This window comes from Equus caballus, chromosome 29 (genome assembly GCF_041296265.1).
Source record: "Equus caballus isolate H_3958 breed thoroughbred chromosome 29, TB-T2T, whole genome shotgun sequence".
Taxonomy (NCBI): Eukaryota; Metazoa; Chordata; class Mammalia; order Perissodactyla; family Equidae; genus Equus; species Equus caballus.
The window spans coordinates 19,841,191-19,853,805 of record NC_091712.1 but is presented as its reverse complement, the minus strand read 5'-3'; the positions used below and the strand labels follow the sequence as shown (position 1 = coordinate 19,853,805).

Sequence of the window (12,615 nt, the reverse complement as noted above, 5' to 3'; positions counted from 1 at the left end):
ATTTCTGAACTGGGCTGGGAAGACACTCAGAAAGTATTTACTACAATACAACTTTCATCAACATATCCCCTACACGGTCTTCCATTAAAGTGTTTATCTGCATCACAGGTAAATATAGCTGTTTTCTAGTGCCTCTCTGCCCACTCCTTGCGTCACATTTTCTGCTCCAGCAACAAAGAGTTGCTTGTAGTCCCAGCTTACCACCCACATCCCCCAATGCAATCAGTGAATTTCATGCCTACGTTCCTGGGCCCTCTGTGCTTGTAATGTTCCTCTTGCAACTCCCTATTCATTAGGCATCATGCCTGACAGTCACTGCTTCCTTCCGGACTTCTTTATCTTCCTGGGCTAGTTATCTCTTCTTTCTTTATGCGTCATAACATTGTGCACATTAATCTCTGTCATCATCCAGCTCCATTGTTTGTGATTTACTCTGTAGGCTCAGACATCTTTATAACCCCAGCCACTGTGAGCCTGGCCTACAGTGGGCGCTGCAAAATAGTTGAATGAATAAACTCCAAGTTTCCTTTTAGCTAATAATTGACTCTCTAGAGTTAAAAGATAGCGTGTGATTACATCAAAAGTATTGTCTGCCTGAACCCCTTAGAATAGTTAACTTGTCAAAGAACGAGACGTCAGGAAGTTCTAATCAGACGGCTGCGACTCACTGTCAGCCACCGCTTGAGAATCGCCTGCTGTTTACCCGGTGCCCTAACCGGTTTAATTTCCTCTTAAAACTTCTGCTGGGCTTGCCCTCCCCTCCTTTTAGATGCAGTTTTGATCTGGTGAAGTAATGGGCAGAGCAACAGTTTATGAAATTATTTTATTTTTTCTGCATATAAACGTTATTTTTCAAAGGCAATTTCATTAACTACATCCTGCAGTTCTGTGGACTTTCAACAACTTTAATTTACAAGATTCTCCTTGCTTTTCAGTCTTGAGACATACGTGTTTTTTTCTTAGTCTTAAAACTCACTCTGCACTCTAGTCCTAAAGGGTTTGACTTTCCATCTCCCATCGCAGCGTTAAATGCGCTTTTCCCCCAACCCTCTGTTGACACTTTAAGGGGTAGGGAAATGTTAAAGGGTTGATTTTTGTTAATCTCAGGTTTTGGGGGGAGGGGATAAAAGAGCAATCCCTCAGATAAGTTTTAAGCTGAACGTCCCTCCAAAAAAATAAAAAGCAACAGCAAAACCTCCAGGATCGCCTTTGGGTGCGTCGGGGCCGGCAGCCCCCCAGGTCCTAATAAATGAATTAGCATCTCAGGGAGGAGATCACTGCGGGGCTGATATTGATCAGGGTCAGCCGGTGTGTTTGCCTGCGATTGTTTGGGGGGTGGTTAATTGAGTGTCAGTCTCGGCCTGTGTCGTCTCGCTGGCGCCGGGTGCTTTTGGATTTGCTAATTTTCGTTAAGTGTCTCTAGCCGGCTACTCGTCCCCGGTCTACCCAGGAGAACTCAGCGGCTCCTACTGATCAACAGTCTGTCTGTCTGGGCTTTATTGATCACAGGGCGGGCGGCGCGAGGCGGATGCGCTCAGAGGGAGCGGGGGGAGAAGGCTGAAAGCAGAGCCCCGCGCCCGGCCGCCCCCCTTCCCGGCTCCGGACTGGACGCCCCCCCTCGGCCACGCGCGAGCCAGCGGGGCTCGGCAGGGGCGCCGCGCCGAGGGCGCACGCGGGGGACCGCCGCCCGGCCCGGGGGCTCCCAGAGCGCGCGCGCGGCGGGCGAGGGCGGCCACGCGGGGCTGTCGCGCGCCTCGGAGAACAAAACGGCAGCCACGGGCTGGGGACGCCGGCTCGAGGCCGAGTCGTGAGGGTCACGGAGGCGGGCGCCGGAGACAGACCCAGAGGCCGCGCTCGCCCCGCTCCTCCCGAAGGTCACGGACGCGCGGGCCTCCGCGAGGGGGAGCGCGGGAGACGGCAGCCGCCCGGCCCACAGGTCCCGACGCCGGCGCCGCGGGGAGCCGCCGGGCAGGTCCCTCCTCGCCCGCGCCGGGGCCCGCCCCCTGGCTGCGGCGCTGATGGACTGGAGCCGGGCGGCCAATCGGACGGCGCGGGCGCGGCCGGGGCGGGGCCGGGGGCGGGGCGGCGCCGGGCCGGCTCCCGGCGCGGGGCGCTATTTACGGCGCGGAGCCGGGCAGGCAGCGGCGGGCGCAGGCTGGAGCTCGCGGCTGGCGGTCGCTGCGCGCGCTCCAGAGCCTCTGCCTGCGCCGAGCGGCCGGCCGAGAGCCCTCCCGGGACTGCGGCGCCGAGTGGAGCGCGGGGCCGGCGGCCACAGAGCCGGCCCGCGGAAGTCCTCGTCCTCCCGGGCGCGCCCTCCAGCCGCGCTCCATGCGCCGGCCGCGGCCCGGCCCCCCGCCCCGTCGCTGACGGCGCCCGCCGCCCCGGGCAGCACTCATGCTCGGCGCGCGCCGGGAGTCGTAGGCTGCAGCTGCGCCGCGGCTCCGGGAGCCGGCGGGGGCGTCAATGGATCGCCATTCCAGCTACATCTTCATCTGGCTGCAGCTCGAACTGTGTGCCATGGCCGTGCTGCTCACCAAAGGTGGGTGCCCGCCGGCCGGGCGCGGGCTCCGGGGAGGGGCGCGGGGCTCCCGGGCGTCCGCCGCCGCCGCGGGCCTTTGAAGCCGGCTGCCAAGGCTTTGTGAGCGCCGGGCGAGCTTTCCTCCCGCGCTGGAGCCCGCAGGTCACGACAAGTTGCCTGTTCTTCGGAGTCGCGGCGGTGGCTTCGCGGCCGTCCCCTCGGTTGTCCCGGGCCCGGCGCGTGGAGGTGGCGTCAGACCTCGGAGCAAGTGGTTGTCAGTGTTTTGCACATCTGTCTGTAGTGAACTTGGGCACGCTCGCCGCCGGGGAGCAGGGACTGAGGACTGGCTGGGACCCGGGCGGGGGCGGCCGCAGACCCCTGCCCCCAGGGGCCCCGTGCCCGAGAGTGTGTGTGTCTCTCTGTCTTGGGATAGATTTCTGTATTTGAGCGTGTCTCTGTTTGAATGTGTCCGTGAGTCTGTCTTTGTGTGTGTGTCTGAGTGGCTTTGTGAGCCAGCGAGTGTAGGTCCGAGGTGCATGTGTCTGTGCAGGAGCGTGTGTTGCGCGGCCTCTCGGTGCCTGGGAGGAGCAGGCTCCGTCAGCGGTCCCAGTTCCCACTGACCTCATATTCTACAAACGCTACTCAAAAAAAAAAAAAACAAAAGAAAAACGCAGCGGTCAGTTTCCTTTTTTCCCAGCAGGCTGCACCTTTTAGATCGAAATAACTCGAACTCCCTCTAGGTTTCGAGGTTCCCTCCCCTCCCCTGCCATGAATTCTACCTACTGTTCTGTGAACAGATAAATTAAAAAAAAAAAAAATAGGAAGTGTTATTTAGCTTTTGCACTCCCCACTTTTCTCTAATTGCCATGTAGCAGGCATGAGGTTAAAGGATAAGCCAGCCCGGCAAGGCTGATGTGCTACAGTGTTTATTTATTTTGGAAGGAAGGGTGTAATTAACCCTAAATAACAGCCCTCGCAGCCTGCAGAGCCGAGCCTCCTGGCCCTATCAAAGGCCGGCAGAACCGGGAGGGAGACGCTGACATGAAGTCACAGATACCGAAACTATGCGCCTGATAATGATATAATTAGGGGATCAGAGATTTCTGACTGCTGTGGACTTCAAAAGCTTTCAAAGCAGCCAGCAGCCTCTCCTGTAGCCATCTTGACTAAAGCAGACATTTTTGTTTAATCGCTACATACAGTAACGAGAGAGGGGGGGAAACAGAAGAGCATTGTTCACTGTTTCAAAATACCAGTCCCCTCTCTGGCCTTTTGCGTGCCACAGGAAGAAACTTTATGAAACGACAGAAATATAGTTTTAATACAGTAACACAAAAGTCCATTCAACTTGCTCAAATGTGGCTCCAATTAAAAAAAATGTTAGAACTTTCCTAGTTACCTGTCAAAATTTTATTGGACTGTTTTAGGTCATTGAAAATACAGGATTTTAAATAGGCTCCCATAAATATTTAAGCAGCACTTTACTTGTATTCCGTTTTCTTTTTCTGCACTAGGTCTGAGTGACGAGGGTCAAAATTGACTCTTAGTCAGTTTTATTACTTTAAATCTGTATATGGACTTTGTCAGACTAGCGATAGGAAGTTATCATCGCATCCATGTAAGACCCGTGAGCATCAAGCTTGGAAAGAGGAGAAACGAGCCTCTGCATAGCAGGATTCCAACTTGAAGGTCTTACTGGAGAAGGGGCTAGGGCCCAGACGCAGGACAGCCAGTGCAGATTTAGGATGGGAGCAAGACCTCCACCTTTGGGTGGTTCAACTCGAGATTGCCCAAGATCGGTGTTCAGTTGGCTGGTGTTTTTTTTTTAGAACCGAAGCGTTAGCAAGCAGCCTCTGGTGAAACTGAGCATACCGTACGGTGGCCTGGAATTTGAACAGATAATTAAGTGAGACACCTTACTCAGGCATTCACGGAGAGGACGAGGAAAGGGGAGGGTGGGAAGAGGTTTGTAAGGGGGCAAGCCGCAGTGTGTTTAATTTCAGAGCGGAGGTTTCAGTAACTAGACAGAACTTCAGGCTGGGAAGCTGGGAAGAGGTGTGTGCATTGGTTCGAGTTCCAGTAGCTTTAGCTGTGGCATGTGACAGTCACTGGAGTCCACCGTGTCAGATAGCAAATTAGTGATAACTCTGAGACCCAGATGATTCCGACTGGAAATTGATGTTGAAAGCCTCAGATCTTGCATTGCCACAAAGTGTTAATAATGACTTGCAACTCACAAAATAAGTTTTATAAAGGAAACTTTTAATCACTTCCTGTAGAAAAATTTGAGGTTTCCTTAAGGATTTTTCATTCAACCAGCAGAGGATTTTCAGTTTCGGTGTTTCCCCTTTTAGACCCCATGTTGAATTCCATGTAAAACTGGGGAGTTAGGGAGATGTTAGCCCCGGCGTTTACACCCTCCCCCTGCCCCCAGTTTTACAACTTTCCATTTGGGCTGAAAGAAATTGACTTTGGCAAGCAAACCTCTAATTGTAAACTGCCTAGTTCCTGTTTTACAATATACTGACTGAAAGTTCCTCTGCATGAAAAGATCTTTATAGGCAAAGTTTGCCTTTTCTAGAGAGGTTGCAAATAGCTGCCCAGTTTCATAGTTTTAAAACCTCCTGACCGGAGCAATTTCTAGATTGTTGTGTTTCTAGTTAATAACTTTATAAGGTGTTAGCGCAGGCTCTTAAATCTTGGCACAGCCCTTCAAGGTAATAAACAATTCTGTAGTTCCGGTCAAATATTTATCCTGACAAAATAAAAAATCCTAGCATTTTTATATTGTATGGTCATGGAGGATTAAAATGAATAAACGATGTAATTTGCCTTACAGTAGGAGAAATTGTGATTATTTTTCTTCAGAAATAAAAGTTATTATTTTTAATTACTTGCTAACTCATCAGAAATCTAAATTGAACAGTGATTCCCTGCTATCTAGATTAAAACATTTGTAAAATTACTTTTTGCTGGATTGAAATTGAAGCCCTGGCTTGCACAAAGGGCTTTCCAGGCTACAGGGCGCGCTCACCTGGCATTCTAAAAGTTAGTGCCTTGGAACTGGGGATTTAGAAATTGCTTAAGGAGATGCTTTATCTGGTCTCTGAAGCAGTTTGATGCCGTTTCTCCTTGTTTTCAGGTGAAATCAGATGCTACTGTGATGCTGCCCACTGCGTGGCAACTGGCTACATGTGTAAATCTGAGCTGAGCGCCTGCTTCTCCAGACTTCTTGATCCTCAGAACACAAATTCCCCGCTCACCCATGGCTGCCTGGACTCTCTCGCAAGCACAGCAGACATCTGCCAAGCCAAACAGGCACACAACCACTCTGGCCCCACCATGCCCACATTGGAATGCTGTCATGAAGACATGTGCAATTACAGAGGCCTGCATGACGTTCTCTCTCCTCCCAAGGGAGACACCTCAGGTAGGGAGAAGCCCTTTCTAACCAGAATGCTTGCCTGATCTATAGGCTTGTGACAGCCACGACTTTGTATGTCTGCTATTGATTTTGTTGTTAACGTAATTAGAGACACCAGAGGGAGAAGCATGGCTGGATGCAAAGATGCATCTCTCCTGAGTAGCTTTTATGGCTGCCTGAGCATTAGATGTCTGTCTACATAATAGGTTTTGCCTGTTTTTTCAACATTTTGAAGACATTAAAAGACCATTACTACTCAGTAGTGACAGTCTGTAAACAAATGTTTTTGTAGCTTCTTTACACTGTTTTGCAACATTTATTTTCAATATATCGTTGCTTTCCTGGTAAATTCTTTTTAATGGAGTGCCATACGTAAAATGCGTAGACGATCCTGAATTTCTACAAGAAGAGACTAGCATAGTTTGATCATTTCGTTTGTATTCCTTTAGGACAACGAAACAGGCATCAGCATGACGGTAGCAGAAACCTCATCACCAAAGTGCAGGAGCTGACGTCTTCCAAAGAGCTGTGGTTCCGGGCAGCCGTGATCGCCGTTCCCATCGCCGGGGGCCTGATTTTAGTGTTGCTCATTATGTTAGCCTTGAGGATGCTTCGAAGTGAAAACAAGAGACTGCACGATCAGCGGCAGCAGATGCTCTCCCGTTTGCACTACAGCTTTCACGGACACCATTCCAAGAAGGGGCAGGTGGCCAAGTTAGACTTGGAGTGCATGGTGCCAGTGAGTGGCCATGAGAACTGCTGTCTGACCTGTGATAAGATGAGACAAGCAGACCTCAGCAACGATAAGATCCTGTCGCTCGTTCACTGGGGCATGTACAGTGGGCACGGGAAGCTGGAATTCGTATGACGGAGTCTTATCTGAGCTGGACTTCTTGGACGCTTGAAGGCCTCTGAGTTCTGCTGGACAGGAGCACTTTATCTGAAGAAAAACAAACTCGTGTAATCATCTTTGAGAGACACAATGACCTCTGCAAATAGAATCTTGGATATTTCTTCTGAAGGATTATTTGCACAGACTTAAACACAGTCAAATCTGTTATTTGCTTTAAAATTATTAAAAGCAAAGAGAAGACTACGTACACACTGTTACCAGGGTTATTTGCATCTGAGCGAGCTGGAATCGAGTACTTAATAAACTAAAATGTGCTCTATGGAAGCTCCTACAGCTTGATTTATTGTAAAGATTAAAAAATATATATATATATTTTGTCTGAAATTTAGTGGTGTCCTGTCATAAATTAAAACCTAAGTGGGAAGTGTAAGAAACTACATGTTGATTATACAAGTGGAGATCTGTTGCTCATGGTAGGGTCTTGACTATAGCATTTGGCTTGATGATGATTTTTTTAAAAAGAAGACCAAGATCTCGTTTATTCTTACATGTGTAATTTTCGTACTGCGTGGAGAATTTCTAAATGTGGACTGCCCACCATTCAGTGTCCTGCCCACATCTTTTGTTAGGATCATTCTGGTTTTTAGCTTTCATTTAAGAGAAATCTTAAAACTTATTTATACCACATCAGATATGATCGATGAATTTTTGAAATCTCCTTAGCAAAGGTAATTAATATTTATCAACTTCATCTAGTTGCTCTGGAGTACCTTTTTTAAATGTGTCTACCTCCAATCAAAAAAAAAAAAACCCTACTAAACGAAACTTCTTTTTGTAGTTAAAGTTATTCTCTGTCTACTTTTACTGCTGATTAATTCATCAGTTTATCTCAAACCAAATTAAATATTTGGGATCCAAATTAGCCAAATTTTATTGTACCATGCTCCTAGTTTTCAAACCTTCTTTCGACAGTGTTATTCTAACATTTTTTTTTTACTTTTCAATTTTTAGAAAGGTTTTCAATAGTGAACATATATCAATTGAGATTTAAATAACACAACTTTCTCCCCCAAATTATCCTTTTATTAATAGAACCAAGTAGAACATTGACTTTAGCTACAAACTAATACACTAACAGTGTTCCTCCTCCTGTGGGACTTTCTGTCTGGCGATACTGCCCAGCCTGAATTTAAACCCGTGCCACATTTGTGTACTTTTCCCTCAAAATGAGTCTTTGTTATCTTAAATATGAGAATAATTTGCCATGTAGGGTTATCTTCTTGATTCTTTTGTATATTTGAAACTTTTGCTTAAAAATTAACCTATAGTCTACATAGTTGAATACGGGGTTTTCTTTGATGAGTGTTAAAGGATTTTTTTTTTGCATATTTTCTGGAATATTTTATGAGAAGCTTAATTTGGGTCCCTTAGGACAGATGCAGTAGCCAAGGTCATGGAAGAATCTGAGTTGAAATGACTGGTCTAAAAATGAATACCTAGATTATTTAATAATTAATAGACCACAACCCCAAACAAATTAGGCTATGGAATAAATACGCATCTTAATAAATAACGGCATTTGTATTGTGCTTTTTGAGATTGACAGTTCTCGCATGCATGACTTCTGATTTATATAAGGTGTGTCAATTTTTGAGGGAGGCAAAGAATTGTTGGACCTACTATTCAAACCTGTCGAGGGAAGAGAATTGATCAAAATTGCCAGTTGGTGAAATTTCACCCTCACCTCCGCTTTCCAGCTCTAGATCGAATGACAGGAGTTCTGTAGCTTGAAGATTGAAAGACTTGCTCCTTGTGCCCTTCTCATTTCATAGAGACCATCAGGCAAGCTCAGTGATCCTTGAAGCGGCCGGCCTTTATATCAGCTCCGTGTAGTTAATTTTCCTGCTCTGCTGTTATTCCTGTTTATCCCATTTCTTCCAAGAACCAGTTCACTAAGAACTCAACAATTCATTAGGAAATGAAAACAATGAAGCATTTAAAGTTGTATGCTTTGAAACACTTTGAAATTAGTAAACCCCATCCTCCAGGAAAGGCCTGGGTCTGCGGTGGTGATAAAATGACAGAAGTTGAATGAAGATGAATGAAAAGTGTTTGCACTTGGTTCTGTTTTCCCTGACCTGCCTTTTGTTCTTTCTCCTGTAAATTCATAAGAGCTGTTTACCCCTCCCTGTTGGATGGGGTGAGGGCTCTGTGCCCACGCTGTCAGACTGAGTTTTGTAGGGCTCAAGCTCTAGCCAACGTTACAGACTGGCCCTGTCTCTTTTCCTAATAACGAATCCTCTCCTTTTGATACCCTCTCGTTCATTTAGTATTTGCATGTGTCCTTGCCACCAATCCTAAAGTCAGATCTGCACATGACTTGGCCTTTCGACGAAAATACTGCAGGTTTCTCAAATTTGATTTTTACTAAGAACTAAATATAGAGTCTGCTTTTGCTTCCCTGTGAGAGCGCAGGAGTTGCCAAGAGCGGAGATAAAGGACCCTTCATGAAATCACTACCTACCTGACGCGGTGATGTAAGAGTGGGGATGACTGGTGTGTTTGTTTTTCCCTCGTGGAGATGTTTACTGTTACTTTGAGGTGTCAGTACAAGGCTGGGCTAACCAGGAACAGCCCTTGTTTAATATTGACATAGAACTCCCCAGAAAAGTAACTTTCCTTTCTGAGTGGAAATTTGCCCAAACCAGAGACAAATGAGACCAAATTTGCCATGATGTTTCTGTATCTACACCCCTCACATTCTACCCCTTTTGAAAAAATTGATCTGTACGTGGTTATGTCTTTTATGTTATTTTTCCTCATTTTGAATCGCTCAGAGGCTTCCTAGAAATTGACTGGTGTGTCTCTAATTTCTGCTGAACTGATTTTATTAAAAACACTGCACCATAGGGGGTTTGACCTTCTAAAATACCAAACATGTCTGCTTTAGAAAATCACAAAGCTCTCCTCTGAACAGCTTGTAAATCTGGTTTCAATATGGGTTGATTATAGGCTAAAAGCTTGAAAGCAGTGGCATCTAGTATCACAGTCTGGAACGAGCCTTTTTGGGGCCAGGACAGCTTTTTCTCCTTATAACATCTAATTGGTCCTCTTCTCTGTCTCTTAGCCCAATTAACTTTAAACCTCCAAACGTTACGTGGTGTCATGAGGATGACGTCAACCAAGGTGGTGATCAAGTACACTGTGGGGTCTCGCAGCCTGGGCTCTCGGGTTGTCGTTGTCCCCAGTAGCTGTGTGAACGTGGGCATACTGCTTCAGCTCTTTGAGTACTTGGGATTGTTGCCTATAAATTGGAGGCAATAATAATACTTTATATGATTATTGTGAGGCGGCACAGTAGCTATTCCTATTAATGCATGCAAGAGTTTTGGATGAATTAGAACAGTCCAATAGTCCTCAAAATTTGAGAATTTGTGCCTATTATTTATACAGTGAATATTTTTACTTGACTTTTTAATATTTCAGATCTTTGCACATTTGAGCTTTGCAGGCCCTTCAGTCACCTGCAGACTGGATTTAACATTTTTAATATTTGGTTTCAATTTGCTGCTTTTAGCCTCTCCTACCTATAAATTAGGATGGTTTGTAATTGTTTCCTTTTGGAATGATCTAGATGGCTACTGATAAGAACATTTTAATTTTAGACACCTATTTTGTTTTTCAGTATTTGGCAGAATGAAGTTCTCGTAGAGTTTCAGCTGCTCCGGATGGTTCATTCATTGAGAAAATCAAGAGAGCCAAGTTAGGTGACAGAGAAAGTTTCAGAATTGCTGGAACAGTTTGTGTCTGACTGATGCTTTCTGAACAAGTGCTACTATCAATTACCATTTGCCCCATGGGTGTTCTCAACAAAATACAATAGTTCCAAGACTCGTTCTGGGGACTTTGTGAATTTTTTGGGGGGGAGAGGTACTACTTAGTGAAGCAGCCATTTAATTTCCCTAGATGAAGTGAATTTAGTTGCTCTGTGGGTCTCAGTTACAATGGAGAAAGTAACCACTCCAGACACCAGTTCACTCCCTTCCCTCTACCGAATTCATCCTGCCATGTTGCCCTCACTGTGCTCACTTAAAAAGGCAGATTCTTCATCTGAGAATTTGAGATCCAATGAAATAGTGAAATTAGATGCTCTTCCAAATGTTGACAACTCCTAATGTGGGTACAGTTTTAGACTCTGAACACATCCTTGTTAATTTGCTGACACTGCACTGTCCTGTAGCATGGTGGTGAAATTCACTTATCTGCCATTCCAGAAATTTGGAGATGGAACTGGGAATGTGGCAGAGCTGATTTTAACCAGATTGGGGTTTATTTCTTGCATCAAGGCAGGACTTTTCGGGTGGATCTACTTTCTAGAGTTTCAAAGTATTTATTACTAGGGAAGGCCTACCAGTCACGTTTCTGCAAACTTTCCCCATTCTATGAATATGAATGGGGTAAATGGAAATGCATTGATAAGCAATCTTGGGAGTTACTTTGGGTAAGTAGTTAGATAATATCTCAAGGCATTTGTCATTCCTCGAGATTAGTAGGGGATTCACCCACCTAGTAGCCTCGAGCCAGATGGCCTTTTAAGGGTTATTTCGGGTTGTATTTAGCTACTTATATCTTACAGATTAGATTGATGTTGGACTAAACCTGAGCAGAATCCTGGAAAGATGAGTTGATAACCATCTTATTGCATGCCATATGTATATATATATGTCATACGAGCCAAACAGTCTTTGGAATCCTGGAATAATTTTACATTTAACAATTTTCAAGGCAGTAAGTAGACGCTGGAATTTGTGAGGTCAGCAATTTGTTTTTAGACATGTGAAGACTAAGTTAGTTGTGATGAATTAATAAAGTCAGAGGCTGTTGTGTAAATTCACTCTGAAAGATCTCGCATTACAAACCTAATGGAACAAAAATTGTTTTAGCCGTTAAAACCAAGAGAAATACAGAAAGCTCTTTATCCCTGGTCTCTTCCCCTTGGATTTTTCCCCAGGGAACTGATGAGGACAGTGGAAAAACACCACACTTCTAAAAGCAGTTTCTTACTTTTCAAGTGTTAGAGGTTCACTCACTTTAGTGGACGTGATACCATAGACTTTATTCACAGTTGCCTTGGTAAATGAGGTATTTCTCACCTGGCTTTAGAGATCAAACTGTGAACTCCCAGTGGGGAGGAGGTAGGATCAATAACCTTTGTACTTTTCCACAGTCCAAGGAAAGGAGAGGATGAGATGAAGGACAGATTAAGGTCTCTTTGTTATCAGGCATCTGAATTCGAACTGACAGTAAATAAATACTGTCTTTCTCTTAGTTTCTCTACCCTAAACTATTGTTTCACAGATTTATAATTTTCCTATGGGAAAATTATAAATATGCTTCCTATGGGAAGCCTCAAGGAAAACAAATTGCTAGTGAAGGGAGTCGAGGAGAAACCATTCAAATGGATCTGAAAATTAATGAAGCATTGACAGTCAACCGGCTCTGCCCACCTTTTAAATTTGAGGCAGTCTCCAGGCTAATTTAAGGATGCTAATTCTCACCAGGAAGTGTATCATCATTCCCCATTAAACCAGGAGTTGTACTTTCATTTTAATATTTTAACATATCCAAAGTTTTCCTCAAACATTGTTTCTCCAGGGAGTTAGGAACAAGCCAGTGAGAGTTTTGTTGGGTAAAGAATCTGGTATCACCAGGCTGATGCAGTATTTCATTCAGTGGCTTGTGCCACCCACACTGGGGCAACTTTGGCAAATTCTCTTTTCTTCTCCTGGAAGTAAACCTCTGACTAGAGGCTATAATAAA

At 45.4% G+C, this 12,615-nt stretch overlaps 1 protein-coding gene across 1 annotated transcript; it reads left to right on the top strand.

The window, feature by feature from the left end:
* The first annotated feature begins 2,079 nt into the window (after positions 1 to 2,079).
* On the top strand, positions 2,080 to 8,368 carry BAMBI (BMP and activin membrane bound inhibitor). The gene is made up of 3 exons (XM_001495035.7): positions 2,080 to 2,539; positions 5,661 to 5,948; positions 6,392 to 8,368. The coding sequence occupies exons 1-3, from the start codon at positions 2,464 to 2,466 to the stop codon at positions 6,808 to 6,810; spliced, it is 783 nt and encodes a 260-aa protein (XP_001495085.3). The 5' UTR covers positions 2,080 to 2,463; the 3' UTR covers positions 6,811 to 8,368.
* Positions 8,369 to 12,615: the final 4,247 nt, after the last annotated feature.